This window comes from Elephantulus edwardii, unplaced genomic scaffold, assembly GCF_000299155.1.
Source record: "Elephantulus edwardii isolate Elephantulus edwardi_28Jun2011 unplaced genomic scaffold, EleEdw1.0 scaffold00050, whole genome shotgun sequence".
Classification (NCBI taxonomy): Eukaryota; Metazoa; Chordata; class Mammalia; order Macroscelidea; family Macroscelididae; genus Elephantulus; species Elephantulus edwardii.
This window is the reverse complement of record NW_006399800.1, coordinates 13,341,548-13,360,924: the sequence shown is the minus strand read 5'-3', so window position 1 is coordinate 13,360,924 and position 19,377 is coordinate 13,341,548. Positions and strand designations below refer to the sequence as shown.

General features: G+C 36.1%; 1 protein-coding gene across 1 annotated transcript in view; it reads left to right on the top strand.

Moving 5' to 3' along the window:
- Window positions 1–19,377, top strand: part of APC (adenomatous polyposis coli) — a gene marked incomplete at its 3' end in the record, with an annotated part of 125,609 nt that overhangs the window by 8,137 nt on the left and 98,095 nt on the right. The window contains exon 2 of the mRNA XM_006886699.1: window positions 12,397–12,549. Coding sequence (XP_006886761.1) covers window positions 12,415–12,549 — 135 coding nt within the window. The remainder of the gene's footprint in view (window positions 1–12,396; window positions 12,550–19,377) is intronic.

Below are 19,377 nucleotides of genomic sequence, written 5' to 3'. Positions count from 1 at the left end.
CAGCTGTACAGGTCTGACTATATTTGCTTGTTTTCTTTGATATGAACTCATATTTATATATATTATTTTGAATTGGATAAACTACCCCCCCCAATAATGTGGGAAAATCATCCCATCTTAAGATCCTTAACTTAATTACATCTACAAAGCCCTTTCTGCCATGTAAGGTAACATATTAACAGATTTTTTGATACAGAATCTTTTGAAACATTGGTGTTGCCTTTGTCTTCCATAGGTACTCAAAAACAGCTCTGTATTTTCTTAAGTTACAGAATTTTTTATGATTTGACTCCGTGTTGCTTTTATGAATGACTTTTATGTCTTCGGCAATGCAGATTTTTTATTTATTGGATTTGTTTATAGTACATAAACAATCATGAGCTGGTATGTATGTAGATATTGAACAGTATTGGATTTTATTTTTCACTAGTATTAAACTTTTGTTTCATCATCACTTACCTTTTTTCAGTGTACTGGCTTCTGCTGACATGATTTATTGTTACGATTGCCGTGGAGTTGGCTCCAACTCCCAGCAGCCTGTGCTGTCTAATGGAATGAATTGTTGCCTAGTCTTGTGATATCTTTTTGATTGTAGATGTGCTTGAGTCTGCTGCTGTGGCTGCATGTCAATCCATCTCATTTCATTAATTAAGGATTCTCCTCATTTTTCTGACCCTGTGCTTTATCAGACATGATATCTGTTTTAGTGATTGAGTTTTTTCCCCCCTTGTGACATATACAGGGTAAGCAAACCAGTATCTTACTGTCCAACTACTAAGGGGGAAGAAAAAAAGCTTATTTCAGGAATGGAGGGTGGATCAACACTAGAAAAATCTTAAAATTTATAGCATCAAGACATCAAAAGGGAAAAAAAGACATGATTTTAGCAAAAGATACTATAAAAATACTCAACAGCCACTTCTAGTACAAAATTTAAATAAAATAAGAGGGAAAGAAATAACTAAAACGGGCTAATGATGTTTACTGAAATCTGCATGTAAGAAGGAATGCTTGAGTACTGGAAAGTGCTTGACCTAGCTGAAAGATTGGCATTTGGGTGCTGGGGAAGACAAACATCATAATGGTCTGCTTTCCAGAGGTCACAGTCTCAAACCCTATGGAACAGTACTACAGCAGTATACACAGGATAGATCACCATCAGTCAGAATCAAGGTGATAGCAGTTAACAACAGGAATGTTCAGTGCTGACATACTCAACTATTACAACTAAATTCGGTGATAAAACCAGTTTCTAAGCCGTTGTCACTGTTAATCAATTAATCAACATTGGTTTGAATTTTCAAGCTAGTATAATAAGACAAAAAGTAGATGTTTATTAGAAAAGGAGTAAAGAAAACATATCTCCACTTAAATAATAATTCTTATGTCTTCCTTATTCATTATCCAGCTCTCAGATGCATAGCAAGTGATCAAAAAGACTGTGGCCTGAATCAGGCATACCTTTGTCCTCAAACTGGCATCATTGTTCTTCAGTACTTTGGAGAGATCCTTGACAGCAGACTTGCCCATTGCAATATGTCTCCTAATATCCTGTCTGCTGGTACCAAGGGTGTTGATTATGGATCCAAACAAGATAAGATGATGATGTTGCCTGTAGGCCCAGTGGTGAGGACCTTTGTTTTTTTTTTGTTGACATGTAATCCATACTGAAGCCTATAGTCCTGTTCTTCTGCAGCAAACGTTTCAAGTCCTCCTCACATTGAGCAAGCAAGGTGTGTCATCTGCATAACACAGGTTGTTGAGTCTTCCTCTGATCCTGATGCTACATTCATCTTCATAGAGTCCAGCTCCTCAAATTATTTGCCCATAATACAGATTGAATAGATGAGTGAAAGGATACATCCCTGACATTTCCCTTCCTGCTTTTAAACTATATAGTGTTCCCATGTACCATTTTTACAACTGTTTTTTGGTCTAGGTATAGATTCTTAATGGGTGCAGTTCTATGTTCTGGAAATCCCATTCCTTTCAATGTTAGCCATAGTTTGTCATGATCCCACAGTAAAATGTATTTGACAATGAAACACAAATAAACATTCTTTTGGTATTTTCTGCTTTCCACGAGGATCTACCTGACTTCTAAACCTCCCTTGAACTTCTGGCACTTGTCTGTCAATGTACTGTTACTCTAGCCACTTTCGGAGGGTTTTCAGCAATATTTTACTTGCGTATGACGTTGTTCATTAACTTCCACATTTTGTTGTATCACCTTTCTTGGAGATGGAACAAATACAGATGTCTTCCAGTCTTTGGCCAGGCAGCTCTCCTCTAAATTTCATTTAATTGTAGAATATTAAAGTTTTCAAATTCCTCTTGACTTGATCTTACCTACTGCCACTGAATTTTACTCATTTTTTTTAAAACTTGGGCTTTACTTTTTCTGTGTCTTTTCTACACTTCAAATTCTACAAATGGGTTTACAGTGGAAAAAGACTTTTGAGAGCTGGCTTTTCTTCCAGAAACAATGTAATATTTATACTTTAAGTGACTTAAAAAAATCCTTACACCATACTTTTCATAACTTTTCTGTCACTACACACCAAAGTCCATATTCCTTGAGCAAGAACCCCCGTCCCCAACTCTAACTTGCTTTTACCTTCCTGTCAGCACTGGTAACTCTTAATAAACTTTGGCCTTTGTATCTGTCTTTCCTTCTCTTACACTGAAAAAAATAGATAGGAAAGTTCAAGGGCTAGTAAAATGGCCATATTTAAGATATTTTTGGCTATTAATTCTGGGTTTTATTTCTTCATACTTTATAATAACAAGTACATAAAAGAATGAGCATATTTTATGTTATGGAAAACTCTGGTGGTTTAATGACTCTGAGGGAGAAAGATGGTTAGTTTTCTTTTGTGCTGTTTACAACCTCAGAAAACCCTTTGAAGGGTGAGTTATGAGTTATTTCCAACTTGACGGCAATGAGTAAGTGAATGTGCCTTTTTTTTATATAGGTTTTTTAAAAATTTGAGGTAATAGTTACCTTTTTTGGTTGGCTTACTTCACTAAGCCTGTTTTTATGTGCTTTATAACTTCTGGGTTTCTTATTACCCCCTAATACTGCAAATAATCACTCATTTTTTATTGTTTTTAATGAATTGTTTGATTTCATCCTCTTTTCCTTGTGTGTGTGTGATAATATGATTTTATATATATAGATAAAAAATTATTCCCATTGCTTGCTATGTTGTTGTTGCTGTTGTTCTTGTCAGGTGCCATCAAGTCGAGCATGACTCATAGTGACCTTACGAACAATAGATCTGAACCCTGTCAGATTCTGTGCCATTCTCACACTTCCTGACACATTAGAGCCCATTGTGGCAGTCACTGTGTCAGTCCACCTGGTCGCAGTCTTCCTTGCCTTTGCCAACCCTCTGTCCTTCCGAACATCATGTTCATCTCTAGGGAATAGCCCCTCTGAGCAACATGCCCAAAGTAAGTGAGGTGAAGCCTCATCACCCTTGCCTTCAGGGAGTACTCCAGCTGTACCCTCTCCAAGATATATTTGTTTATTCTTTTGGCTGTCCATGAGATGTTCAGTGCTCTTTTCCAACACCACAGCTCAAAGACATAAATTCTTCTGTCTTCCTTGTTCATTGTCCTGCTCTCAGTTGCATAGCAAGTAATCAGAAAGACTATGGCCAGAATCAGACCACACTTTAGTCCTCAAACTGACATCATTTGGAAAGGTCCCTCACAAGAGACTTTCTCTGTACAATATATCTTATTTCCTCACTGTTGGTACCAAGGAAGGGTATCAATTATGGATCCAAGTAAGATGAAGTTGTTAATAATTTCATTCCTTGCTTGATCCATTCTGATGTTGCCATTCTGCCCAATGAGTGCTAAGAATGTTTCCTTGACAGTGAGATGCAGTCCACATTGAAGGCTGAATTTCTTGATCTTCTGCAACAAGTCCTCACTTTTAGCAAACAAGGTTGAGTCATCTGCGTAAGTCAGATTATTGATGAGGCTCCCTTCACCCCCGATCATAATGCGACATTCCACTTCGTTGAGTTTAGTTTCTTGAATAATTTGTTCAGCATACAGATTGAAATAGATATGGAGAGAGACTACAATCCTGGCACACTCTCTTCTTAATTTTAAACCGTGCAGTCAGTGTTCCCTTGCTGTGGTTGCTATGAGGATTACATTTAAAGTTTTATAACTAGATTTAAAGTGATATCAACTAAAGTAACGTACAAAAACTGTTTTATCCCTTTCTCCACCACTCTTTATTTCATGGTTGTTATTATATTACATGCCCTGTAACATAAAACATTCATTGTCCTTGAGTCAGAAAGAACTCATAGCTGTCTAGTGAGTTCCTAAAGCTGTAAATCACACAGGAAGAGATTACCTCTCTCCCTCGGAGCCACTGGGGGATTCAAACCACCAGAGAGGTGCCTCTTTTGAATTAGCAGCACAGCTATAGACAGTGCCACCAGAGCTCTACATAACATAAAGTTACACTTGTTTTTTAAATATATTTGTCATTATAAAGCAAGAAGGAATAATAATTAAAAGCACCAGCCAAAAATGCCTTAAATTTGAATATTCTTACCTGTTCAGTTACCTCCTTTTTTCTGTGTATCTTTTATTTGTTGTCCAATATCTTTGTCCATTGAGAAATTTTCTTTAGCATTTCTTGTAGGGGAAGCCTTGTGGAAAATGGCCCCTTACCTTTTGTTTATCCAGGAATATCCTAATTTCAGCATTATTCTTGAAAGATTTTTTTTGTCAGACATAGATATTTGATTTGGTTTGCTTTGGTCAGCAGTTTTAAGTATGCTATTCCATTGCCTTCTGTTCTCCAAAGTTTTGGAGGAAAAATTGGCAGTTTTGTTGAGCATTCCTTATGTGACAATTCACTTTTCTCTTGCTATTTTCAAGAATGTATTTAGCTTTTGAAATCCTCTCATACTGAACCTCTTTGGATCTATTCTGCTTAGAGTTTGTTGAGCTTCTTGGATTTGTAAATTTATGTATTACATTAGCTTTGAAAGTTTACTTCTCTTTGTTTTTGTCTCCTCCCCCCTTCATATTTGTTTTGTTCTTGTTAAGATTCCCATGATGTCCTTGGATTCTTCTGTTGCTCTTTTGCTCGTGTGCTTCTCCTGGCCCTCACTCGCTGTGCTTTTCCTTTATTCCCTCGGAGTTTTAGGCAGCACCTCTGGAGGTTGGGCGCTTGCAACCCCAGCTCGTCCTGTGCGCTCTCACCGCACTTCCCGCCTGGTCTCCGGCCCATGGTTCTGGTTCTGTTGTCTTGCTTGCAGCCCGTTGCATGAGCACCATGCTCTTTATTCCTTTTTCAAATCTCTTGTGGGAAAGAATGTGGTCATGGAACTATAAAATGATCTGAGCATGTGTGGCACCCTCCATTCTGTGGATCAGTATCTGAACATCAAACTAATATACATCAGTGTCACAGATGCTGAAAAATACCCTCATCTGGGTGATTTCACATTTGTCCATCATTGTGTAGTTAACCTGTGAAGTCTTTCATCCGGGGCTCAGTTGTCTACTGACTGTATTCAGTTGCCAGCAGATGAAGTCGACACACAGTTGCTTCAGGCCACAGCAAGGAAGGAGGCCCTGCAGCAGAAACAGTGGTGGTTCCTGCGTTTTTCTTCCGTGTTCTATTGGTGACCCTTACCTCCTAGCCCTGTGCTCCTCTCATTATAGGATTTTGTTTTGTTTTTAATAGTGAAGATTTTTATTGTTTTTGGGTTTTGTGCTTTTTTTTTCCTTCATTTTTTTAAGAATGAGTGAATGGGAAGAATATTAATGGGCAACACCTATCCTATTGAGAAAAGGAGGCTAGGTACAGTGAGGAACTGCAAAGCCTTTTCAGACTCTAGCACCTCCCCTTTTCACTCTTTCCATAGAGATGGAGGAAGGTCTCTAGATCTCCCCAGGGCTGGATGTGAATTTGTTCTGCATTGAGAATAAAACTTATGATGCAAATTTGAGGGGGGGGAAAGATTGCCATGATATATATTTTCGTTTGCTTGATGATGTCCTATATTTCTATTAGGCTTTAGTCAGCAGTCTTGATCCTTACATCTTCCTGTAGATTGTGTCATTTTTTTTTTTTAAGATTCTTATCTACTTCAGTGACTCTTCTGTCCGCTGAAATTTGCAACTGCTCTTGCTATTGTTTTTTATAAGTGTTTCATTGAGTCAGCTCCAATTTACACTGTCCCTTTGTACAACAAAACAAAATTGTGCTCAATTCTGCATCATCTTTGAAATTTTTACTTACATTGTTAACACCACTGAGTCAACCCATATTGTTGAGGTTCTTCCTCTTTTCAAAGCATCAGGTCTTTCTCTCCAGACTGGCTCTCCTGATAATACTTCAAGTATGTGAGACAAAGCCTCACCTTCCTTACTTCTAAAGAGTTCTCAGGCTTCACTTCTTCCACCTCAGATTTGTTTGTTCTTTTGGAAGTCCATCTTATATTCAGTATTCTTTACCAGCACCTCAATTTAAAGATATCATTTCATTGATCTTCCTGATTCATTGTCGAACTTTGATATGTATATGAAGCATTTGAAAATACTGTCACTAAATGGCTTGGATCCGAGCAAGATAATTGACACCTTAGTCTTTAAAGTGACATTCTTATTCTTTAGCACTTTAGAAGAGGTCCTTGGGGGCAAATTGTTCATTGCAGTACATCATCCTGATATTTTGACTGCTGCTTCCATAGAACTTGAGAGAAAATCCAAGTGAAATGGAATCTTTGACAACTTCAGTCTTTCCAACATTTTTCACTGTTGTTTATAGGTTCAGTTGTGAACATTTTGTTTTGTGAACATATTGATGTTGAGAGGTATTTCATACTGAAGGCTACAGTCTATAAGCTTCATCAAGAAGCATTTCAAGTCCTCTTTTCTGCAAGCAAGGTTTCTACACAACATAAACAATAAATCTTTCTCCAATCCTGATTCCACATTCTTCTTCATATAGTCCTATGTACAGAATAGTTTGCCCAATGTATGTGATTTGAATAGATTTGATGAAATAACACAACCTTGACATACATCTTTCCTGATTTTAAACCTTCTGTTCAAATGTGTGCTCCTTAGTTTATGTATAGGTTCAACATGAGCACAAGTAGATTTCTGAAATTCCATTCTTCTCATTGTTCAGAGTCAAAGTCACTGCTGTCTTATTGGAACTGACTCTTAACTGACCCTCCAGCAGGTTTTCAGAGAGTGTGTTTAACACAGAAGACTGTCCGTCTGTCTCCTATGGAGCAGGTAGTGGGTTCGAATTGCCACATGGGCTTGCTTGGCCTTTTGGTTAACAGCACAACTCTGTGGACTTTTCCTCCAGAGCTCCCCACTAGAGCTTTGCCCTGTTACCCAGAATTTATTATGACCCACACAGTCAAATAGTTTTGCTTATTCCATAAACTACACATACTTTTTCTATTTTCTGTTCTGTTTTGATTTTCTATTTCAACCAAGATCCATCTGACATCAGCAGTGATACCCTTCATTCTGTGACCTCCTCTCAATCTTACTTGAATTTCTGGCAATTCATGTAGACATACCATTTCGACCATTTCACAATTGTTGTTGTTGTTATGTGCTGTCGAGTTGCCTGCGACTCATAGTGATTATCTTCTGTAAAGTTTTACTTGGATATGGTATTATATTGTTCAGTAATTTTCATGTTCTGTTGCATCACTTCTAGGGGGAAGATGAGTGATGAGTGCAAATATGGATTTCTTTCAGTTGGTTGACTGTTTTCCTAATTTCTTATCATGGAGTGAGTAGTATGCATATCCAGAGCTTCATCTGTTTGTTGAAACACCTCAACTGATAGCCAGTAAATTTCTAGAGCTGTATTTTGTGCCCAGGTTGCCATTGCAGCTTGGACTACTTCTTTCAATACTCTTAGTTCTTGGTTATATGCAATCTTCTAAAATGGTTAGTAACTGCTGAATTCTTCTTAATACAATGACTCTGTATATTCTTTTCCTTTTCTTTTGATGCTTCAGCTTGAGAAATGTTAAGTATGTTCTTAACCTTTTTATTTTCTAACTCTAGGTCTTTGCACATTTCATTATGATACTTGTCCTCTTAAGGTGCTCTTTACATTTTTAGTTCAGCACACATAGCATGTAATCAGAAAGACTATGGCCCGAATCATATTTACCTGAGTTCTCAAGTTGATATCACTCCTCCTCTATAATTTGGAGAGGACCCTAACTGCAGATTTTTCCAGTGCAGTGCGCCTCCTTATTTCCTGGCTGCTGGTACCAAGGCTGTTAATTGTGGATTCAAGCAAAATGAAGCTATTGATAGTTTCAATCTCCACTCCATCTATCATGACACTGCCTATCCTACTGTATTGTAAATTTTATTATCTTTTCTATCCCTTTTAGGTCATTTTTAGAAATTGTGTTTTTGTGTTGTTGTTTTTTTAAATTTATATTAATAAAGTTGAGCAAACTAATTTTTCATAATTCTTTTGATTTGTTTCTTTTCTCTTAATGCAAATAAATAGAACTTTCCCCCCTTACTAAAACAAAGCAATAAAAGCAGCACTATTAATTTTTAGGTAAGCCTAAACTCTTGAATTCATAGTAATAAATTGTCTGTATTTAATTTGCACTAGCTATCCTTTGCCTGCCCTCAAATTTTTCTCCTTTCCTGCATTATTAGTTTCTTACGATACTTGTAGATTTGTTTTACCATAACTGTTTGGATACAAGTCTACTTATTAATCCTTTGCTTTCTTCTCCTCATCCCCTCATTTATTAGATAACTAATATTTTTAGTGGACATCTTAATTATAGAAAAATAAAATGGAGCATATGCTTTTATGAGGTAAAGCAGCTGTTCTCGTTGTGTAGTGTGGAGTCAGAACCTACCCATAGCTGACCTTCCGCCAGGTTTTCAGAAGCAGTAATCATGGGAGGAGATAGCCCATCCTTCTCCCGCGGAGCAGCTGGTGGCCTCAAACTGGGTGCCTTTGGGATTGCAGTGCAGCTTCTTAAAGTAACTGTTTTGCCTTTTCTTTTCTTACTATCTTTTACTGAATCTGAGAAGGAAAAAACCCAAAAAGCGTCAAACTTTTTGGCATAACGTTGAAACTGAGTCATTGCTGACCCTTCTGCAGGTTTTCAGAAACTGTAAATTATACAAAAGGAGATTGCCTATCTTTCTCCTGCTGGTGGATTTTAACTACCAGTGAGGGACCACTTTGGCGTTAGAAAATCTTAAGGACTATGCCATCAGAACTCCCTATCTTTTTTTATTATTGTTATGTGGCATTGAGTTGCCTTATACTTGACCTTCCAGGAGGTTTCGGAATCTATAAATTGCACAGGAGATTGCCCTTCTCGCTTCCACAGAGCAGCTGGTGGATTCCAGCCACCTGCCTTGGGTCGGCAGTGCACCTCCTTACTCAGTAGGCTACTAGAACTCCCTTATCTTTTATTAGTTTGGTGAAAGTAGTACCTGTTGAAATATTTTGGAATTAAAGAATTTAAGGCCTGGATTACTATGTTGATGTACCATCAAGACAGAACTGATCCATAGCTGACCCTGCAGTCGGTTTTCAGAGTTAGTTAATCGCATGGGAGGAGATTGTCCATCATTCTCCCATGAATCACCTAGTGGATTTGAACTTCTTGCTTCAAGATTGCAGTGTAGTTTCTTGCCACTAGGCCACTAGAAGAGTTTTTAATGTGCTATCGTTCTAAGCTTACTTATTAGTCTCTTCATTTTGTATATATAAAGCTCCTTTGCCTTCTTCAAGAGGGTCAGTTACTTTTTTCATTTGGATTGGTGGTGCCGGTGGCCGTGGAAGGAGTAGTCATTTTAATAGTAAATCAGCATTAACTTTTCTTTACACAAAACAGCTAAGCTGAGATACAGAGGCTATCATTTTATACAGTCATAAAAAGAGCTAATAGAAGGGAAGACTAAAAATGTTCTGTAGAATTTCAACCTTTCAAATGAACATTCAGCGTCTGATCTTTCTTTTCCTCACCCAGAGTCTCCGTTATCAAAATTCAAATCCCTTCTGCTCTAGAAATCAGGGTGTCTCATCTCACTTTATGGAGGGAGAAAAAAGAAGCCTCATGAAGTACAATCTTTTAAGGTGTTGCAGCCTAACTGAAAATTACTCAATTTAAAAAATACTTTGATAAAAATGTTTTCAAATTACTTGAAATATCTCTTAACCAAAAAATGTTATCAGTATATCTTGGTTCTCAACAGGATATATGCAAACCACACAAGTTTTTGTCCAGACATGCAAATCATGCTATTAATAGTGTAATAAATTCAGCATTGAGTATTCCTAAAAATATGCCACATGGTTATTTTCATAATACAATAAATATACATACATCTTTATGTTTTCAAATGTTCTTCTGTGAGGAGTCTTCATGGTGCAGTGCATTAAGTGATTGATTGCTAACCAAAAGGTGTATGGTTCAAATCTATCAGCCACTTCATGGGAGAAAAATTATAGTCTCTGCTCCTAATGATTTACACGCTCAGAAACCTAATGGAGGGTCTCTATGAGTTAGAATCAGCTCTGAGCCTTTGGATTTTGGTTTTGTTTTGTTACTAAATCTTAAAAAGTGATCCTGTGAATTGTGTTAGAACAGATGGTTGTTGTTAAGTGTCATCAAATTGACTAGATTCATAATGACCTTGTGAACAACAGATCTGAACTTTGCCTTATTCTTTGCCGTCCTCACCATATTTGATATACTTAAGCCCGTTTTTACAGTCACTGTGTTAATCCATCTTGTTGAGGGTCTTCCTTTGACTTGCCACCCTTCCCACCATAATGTCTTTTTCCATGACATGACCACATTATGGGAATTGACGTTTTACCATCATTGCCTCTAAGAAACACCATGGTTGCATTTTCTCCAAAACAGTCTTGTTTGTTCTTTTGAAAGTCCGTGCATGGGACTTTCCTCTTCTCCAACACAATTCAAAGGCATCGATTCTCTTCTGTCATCTTTGTTCATTGTCCAATTTTCACATGCATAGGAAATAATTAAAAGGCTATGACTTGGATCAGGTGTACAATAGTCATTAAATTGACATCATAAGTAGAATTAAGACATGAATATTAATTAGTTTAGAGTTCATTCTCTTTAGTCAAGTGGTCCCGACCACCAAGGGCTCTCCTTTCTGTCTTTTTAAATTGCACCAAGTTTGTATCATCAACTTGGGTCATTGGAGGACATTTATTTCACTTCTAGTTATTGAATCCCAATTTTACCAGGACATAAATAGTCTGCCTTATTTCACATAGTGAATTTCATCACTGGAACATTTTTCTGTCAGGATCTTTAAATATTGCTTAATTATGAACGTTATAGTTGCAAGGAAAAAATTGTGTAAACTGATTTTGAATTAAACTGAAAAGAGAATCTTTAGTCTTAATATAATTCTAAGCATACTATGTAATTCTTTATGCCAAGGAACTCCTATTACCTAGCTAGTTTTAATATCTTTTTTTCTTCATCTTTTACAATCATTTAACTGCCAAACTACTTCACTGACAACTTCTACTCTTGAAATCATCCATTTTTTTAAGTGTCCTTATGCCATAGAATGGACAGTCATATTCATACTTTTGAGTATGTGTAATGAAACTTTATATTATTAATTCTTGTTAATTATCCTATCAGAAAGATTTGTTGTTTCAGTTTATTGATAATCCTTTGTGTCCAATTTTCTTAAGATGGCCATTTAATAAAGTCTTCCTAACGTTGCAAAACTATTTCTCCACTGATAATGTTTACCAAATAAAAAATTTTCTTATGAATTACATAATCTTATTAATCTCTCCTGACTAAAACTCTGTGACTGCTTTCTCTAAGAGTAATATTAGACTCTGCTACATTTTCTGAGAAAACAAGCTAGGTTATGTTTAAAAACCATTGCAGACCAGAAATAAATTCATATAACCAGTATCAGTTTCTTGTCACTGGTTAACATTTCCTAAATTTTACTTGTAAGACTGTTATAAAATGTCTTAAAATCATGAAAATGTCCAACCTGGTGGAAATCTCATCTCCCTATGAAAAGATAAATTGAGTATAAAATAAAACAACTTCTGAAATTCTCTTTCATTTAATCCTGCTTGTCTTCAAAGAAGACTTAAGGTTTTCATCTTCTTAAATTCTGCCACTTAATATTATTTGGAGACTGAAACTAGGATATTAACACAATTCTTGGTAATAAATGTCTGAAAAGTTTTGGGTTTTTGGTGGTTTGGTTTTTGTGGGTTTTTTAAAATCCTTTCTTTGTAAAGATGCAGCCACAAGGTTTGGTTTTGTATTTTTCAAATGGTGAATTTCAAAATCCTTTTTAACCTTATAGGTCCAAGGGTAGCCAAGGATGGCTGCAGCTTCATATGATCAGTTGTTAAAGCAAGTTGAGGCACTGAAGATGGAAAACTCAAATCTCCGACAAGAGCTAGAAGATAATTCCAATCATCTTACAAAACTGGAAACTGAGGCATCTAACATGAAGGTATCAAGACTGTGACTTTTAATTACAGTTTACCCCCTTTTACTCAGAAATCTCATGAACTTTGGAACATATTGCTTTAAATACTGAAAAGTTCTTTTAAATTAGGCAATGATACATCTTTCTTGAAAAGGTATAAAACAAAATATGCCCCTTTTATCTCATGACTCATGAAGATGCAAAACTCTAATGATTCGTTAGTTTTTAGTTGTTTTTACACTGAAAATGAAAGACCAACTTTAACATCACTATAATGTGCCTTCATTTTCTGGGTTACTCATAAAAACAAAACTCATGGCTTTAGACTGTATCCTAAACATCAGTATAGCATTTCCCATCATCTCCGTCAGATCACAAAGTGCTGCTGTGATAGACGATCAAAGAGAGCCAGTGTGCCCTAATAAAAAGAGCCTGGAGTTAAAAGCAGGGTCTGTTTCTATTCCAGACTTTGAGCTATATACCCTTTGGTTTAACCATTCTGGACTTGATTTATTTGGAAAATAAGAAGCTTAAATATGTTCTACAGTGACTTCACATCCTAAAATTGGTTTCCCAAATGGCATTAAAACCATGATAATTTCAGAAAAATGAAGTATTTCATCTACACTAAAAAAAAATAGGTTAATTTTGAGGTAACTGTAGCTGTCGTGATTTCCAGTAAGACATACTCTCTTCTCACTAGCTTGAATAACTTTGTAGACTTGGAGATCATCAATTAAAAGCTGTTACTTCCTTTCCTTTTAAAAAATTCTTCCTGCTTTGTGTTCTTTCTGCCTTTGGACTATTTTAACATCAGGAATTCTTGACATGGTCTTCCTGTCTTCTTTCTTCTTACTCCTTACTCATTTCCTGTCATCTTCTACTCCTTTTTATTCTCTGTGTGTACATTTGAAGATCTTCCTCATTCTTCAGACTTCTATGTATCTTTTATTAACTACTTTTTGTATTTATTATCTTAATGATTCAACCTCTTACTCAGTTATACCATTCTGTTTATATTTAAAAACCTGTTTTCTCTTGCATGACAGATCTCCAGTATACCAATCTTAAGTTACATTGAATTAAGGTAGACTATCAACATTATTATTTTCTAACTTCAAGCTATAGTGAGTGTGGTATATGCTGTCAAGTCAGAACCAAATCATAGCTGACCTTTCCGCAGGTTTTCAAAGGCAGTTAAGGAAAGTAGATTGCCCATCTTTCTTCCACAGGTCTGGGGATTCAAACCTTTGAGACTGCAGAACAGCTTCTTATCACTGGGAAAATGAGTTCATTGGCAAAATCAGTGTTCTTAACCTGCTGTAAAATTGGAACTGACTTACAGCTGACCCTCCAGCAGGTTTACAAAGGCCATATATTGCACAGGAGGAGATAGATCCCATTTTTCTCCCCTAGAGTAGCTGGTGGATTTGAATTGCTTGCCTTGAATTGGCAATGCAACTCCTTACCTACTTATTGAAAAAGAATAGTTTATCGTTTTAACACTGATCAGTGCAATGTGTTTAAAGTTGTACATGGCGTGTGTTTTAAAGTTTAAAGGTACATAATTTTTAAATTCCTAAAGGGACTACCCTTGGCAACTATTTTGATGGTACATTTTGCAGATTACTTAGTCTGACAGTCCTAGCTGTCAGATAAGTGTCCTTTTTTAGTATAGAACATTGCAGTTAATTCCATTTGGGGAGACATTTTATTCCTTATGTTCCCATTTCCATGCAGACATGGAATGTCTCTTAGAGTGGCAATGTCAGTCAGTCCCTTAAGAGTTCCCTGTAAAGGAATAAATTTATCTATTAATATTGACATTTTACATCTGTCCTAATTTAACTGCGAACTGATTATTAGCAGCACCACATGCTTTTGCAAACATTCCTGCAAATCCTTTCATGTTATTTCTTCAGGATTGGCTCATATTATAATGTAATATTATAATTAGAATGTTAGAATGTTATGTCTTACCTAAAAGTCGTTTCCCAAAAAGATGCTTGGAACCATTAGCTTTTTGTTTTTATATTAAAGTTAATGTAAAATAAAAAAAAGAGTCAATTCACCCAAGATTTTGGAAGATATTATATCATTTGAACCATGTTTCCTGGTAATTAGCTTCTTGCTAATAAAGAAAAATCAGAATCTCCCAACCAGATTGCTTATTATCTAGAATGTCTGACATTTATGAGGTAGTACCACCTAGTGGCAAAAAGATTTTGCTTATTTGCATGGAATCAGTGCACACAAATTATAGAAATACTTTTTCTATGCTTTACAGTATGTGAAAAAGATGAGAAACAATGAAGTTTAAAGTCTGGCTTTTTGAACATAATAGGAAACATTAATTTTTTAGGTATCATGATGGCGTGTGGTTGTGCGTTGCAAAGTTTATTTAGACATGCACACTAAAAAATTTCTAGAATGATGGAGGAAGTCCTATAAGATTGACCATAAATTCATAATTGTTGAAGCTGGACATAGGGTATATATGTTTGTTATAATGGTCTCTATATTTAATATGTCTTTCTGAAATTTTCTATAACAATATAATAAATAATAGTGTTTATGTAACTTGGAATCAGATAAAAGCGGAAACTAGCAAATTTTTTTTTTAATGGGCACTGTTGTTTGAAGGGTTATTTTTCTCTTCTTTATTATCTAGCTAGACTAGAACACAGACTGATTCTTCACATGTTGAGACTAAGTAAATACAGTGATGGAGACATGTAAAACATTTGAACTGAAAAATGGCATGGTATAGGAAAAGGTACCTCTAGTCAAATTACTGCTCAAGCAGTTATAGCGTTCCTGTATTTTGATAAATTGCCCTATAAACCATAAAATTGCTCTATAAACCATAACATCACATACGTGTATTATCAGATATAAGCAGATTTATTTTCATAGTTTATGTTGAAGATTTGGTGATCTGTTGTACCATGTCTAGTAAAGGCTATCTGAAGGGGACATTTGATATAAAAATAGTAGGAATTAGCTATGGGTTTCTATAGAACTAATAATATTGAGGAGCCTTGGTGGCACAGTGGTTAAGCACCTGGCTGCTAACTGAAAAATTGGCGATTTGAACCCTCAGCAATGTAGAAAAACCTGATTATCTGCTCCCATGAAGATTACAGCCAAGAAAACTGTGTGGAGCGGTTCTGCTCTGCCACAGGGGCTAACTATGAATCCAGATTAACTTGGATTCAAAGGCATTTAACTGTTGTTACTTTATATCTTGGGGGAAAAAAACCAACAAAAAGTGATCAGGTAGCAATTCCCCTAAAAATGGCACACTTGCTCATTAATCTTTTCTGTTCATTGATACGACTATAACATATTTTTGTCTCCAGTAATTTTTTGATATTGTGCAAATCTGGCATGGTTTTTAAAACAAAGTTATTATAAAATGTAGTCAACCTGAAAACAAAAAGCTTCCAGGACCTATAAAATTCCAAAAGAATACATTTCTATTACAGTTTTCTTGTAATTTAAGAGGCTGTCACTTTTCAGAAAGAATATTTTGAAGTGTTTTATACAGAGTTGCTTTGCAGCTGTATTATACTTTCTTTTAAAGCCTTTCACATTAAATTTTGCTTTAAAGACACTGAAGAATTTGCAAGGATCAAGAACTATATTAAATAAAATTCCAGAGAGAAAGAACTCTTTTTATAAGGTGACAAAAACTTGTCTGAATCATGTTTGAATGATTTTCAGAAAGTAGAACTTGTAAACAAGGTAAACTTCGGTATTTGAAAATCTTTTGCTAAACTAATATTTAAAGGAGTAGTTTTTAATCTCAATTTCTTTTATAGTAACATTTGAAAGGAAAAAGATATCTCCTCAAATAAATCATACAAAATGAAACCAAAACCCTTAAATATTTGAAAAACCTGTTGTACAAAATAAAGAAATATATCCTGGAACGTTTACTAAGAGTGTGACTATAGATCATTTGCTGAAGACATTGGGTGTGATTGATGGATTTGATTAACCATTACAGCAAAAATTCTATTAGGGTAAACTGAAAAGAATAGCAGCAGAATGAAAGGAAGGAAAAGTGCCTGCTTCCAGGAATTCTAAAGACAGGAAACAGGTCATTAGAGCTCTTTGTGAACTGTCTGCAAGAAAAGGAAGATGCCATCTCCAGAGGGTTCCAGAGATTAGCAGAACTTTTTAAAAGATGCTTAAGTAAACAGGGCTGCTTGATAGCAAAGGGTAGAAGACCATCCCCTGTGTTTGAAAGGTGTGTCCCTTGCTTCTTGGGTTTCAGAATCCAGGTGTAACTACCTCAATTCTAGAGCTTGGGACAGTCACTCAGGTGGATCAACAGTTCAAGGGGCAGGTGGGGCAAAGTTGGGGACTGCTATTCAAATTTGAGGGAGCAGATGGAACATGCTTGTTCATAGGCCAGAAGAATAAGTGGTCCATCCAAACTTGGAGTGGGATTGCTGTGCTCATGAGAACAGGGTCACTGGAAGCTTAGAAGGCTAAAATCTTCCACCTAAAATTGCGGAAGCAAGGTTGGTATCTCTTTGGACTAGAAGACAGAGCTCATTCCCAGGGCCAGGGGACATCTACCTAGCATCCAGCAAGAGTACCCAGTTCCAGGAAACAGGAGAGTAGAGGCACTTCTTGGCTATGTTTGAAGAACAGTGGGTTAAATTCAGAAGCTAGAAAATGAAAGAAATTTGCATGGTGCCTGTGATCTCTTCTTTCTCATCAGTTTGCATTGATGAAATGGGAATGTCAACTTTGTGCTTATTCTACCTTACACTGAAACAGGTAATTTATATTCTCACAGGTCAGTAGATGGAAAGGAATTTTACTTCAGTGTGGAACACCTAGAGTCTCACCCATACTTGATTTATTCAGAAGATGAAATTTTGGATTTAGAGTTACTGTTAGAATGAATTGAACCTTTTGAGGATGATGTATGATAGAATAACTCCTCATGAGAGAAAGACATGATTTTGGGGGATGAAATGGTGGAATGCTATGGATTGAATTTTCTTCTCCAGTATGTGTTGGAAACCTAGCCCTTCTGGGAATCAAGTTTGCTCTGTTGATGTTAATGATTTATTGAGGTTTTAGTACAGTGAAAGCTAAGAAAACAAACAGGTTTGTCCTGGAGAGGGTGAAGCCAGGCTGCTCCTTGGAGGCAAGGATTCTGAAGCTTCATCTGACATACTTTGAACATGCTGTAAGGAGAGACCAGTCCTTAGAGAGGGACGTCATGCTTGGGAGGGTCGAGGGACAGCACAGGAGAGGAAGACCCTCGGTGAAATGGATTGATTCAGTGACTGGTTTAATGGGGATAGGAGTGTCCGAGATAGTGAGATTGGCACAGGATAGGGCAGAGTTCAGGGCTGTTGTACATAGGGTCACTATGAGTCACAGTCAACTCGATGGCATAGAACAACAACAACAACAGCAAGCTGTGTCCTAAATGTAAACATTTATGAGTTAATGTTTTTAGAAAATAATAAAATAGACACAGAAGGAAACATAAAAAACAGGAAGATTGATTCCACTTGAAGATCAAGGAATTGAAAAATGCTAGAACTTCAGAAGCAACTCTCTATCAGGTTTCTGAGGTTATAAATCTCAGTGGGAGAAGCTGACCCATCTTTCTCCTGAAGAACCATTAGATGGATTCTAACTACCAGAAACACTTGACCTTTGGATTAGCAGTTCGATTGGATAAAGACTGTGCTTATATTAACATGTCACTGATTTTACTTTAAAGATAAATGTCAGATTTGAAAGCTATGTACATTGGGATATTAAGGTCTAAGATAAAGATCTGTCCTATTTTCAATCAAAAGCCCAGAAAGGATTCATTCACAGAACTGATAGAAACAGGTGATCATTTAACTTAAATTACAGTTAGGTAATAACTCATTTTAGGTTCTTGGTTCCATTGGAGAAATTAGACACCAGCAGTAGCAAGCTTTATGGGGGGAAAATATTATTAAATCTCTCTTGTTCTTTTCTATATACATATTAGCAAACAATCAAAAAGTCACAGTAAATGGAAAGAAGCAGGAAAATGACTGATAATTAATAGGAAAATACACAATAAAAGTAAGTCCAGATAGGAGCTAAATGTCTTTGGTGTTAACATAACTGTAAATATCTGAAATAAGAAAAAAAAGGAAAAGACTGAATATTTCAAGAGAATTGGAATCTTCAAGAAAAAGGAACAGCTGAGTATAATTGGAAAATAAATCTAATACTAGTTTATTAGCTAGATGGAACACCTAGACTAATTAGTGAACTTGAAGAAAGCTGAATAGAAGTTATACAAACTACAGAGAGAAAAAGGAAACAAAAGAACTGCATGTGAGAGTTATGTTGTATTCAAGGCAGATATTATAATCTATGTGTAATTGAAATCTCAGAGACTGAATGTGGCAAAACTAGTGTTTGCAGTGATAGGAATTAAGAATATTAGTAAGTAGTAACTGTGATAATTTTACTGGACTAATAAAATAGTCTTATCACCTGATTTATAGCCAAGGTATCTATATGAATTAGTGGGAGAAAAATCTCCTTTCTAATAAATGGGGGAAGGAAACAGGTTCTCTATTTGGGGGAGAGGGAGAATAATCCAGGGTCAAGTGTGTATAATAAAAACAATAAATCCAAGGTGGATTATAGACCTAAGATGTGAATGATAAGACAATAAAGCTTTGAGAAGGAAACATAGGGAGTAGCTCATGTTCTTTAGGTAGGTAGGCAAAGATTTCTTTTGTTGTTGTTGTTGTTATGTGCCATCGAGTCGTTTCCGACTCATAGCGACCCTATGCACAACAGCTCTAAACCCTGCTCTATCCTGCG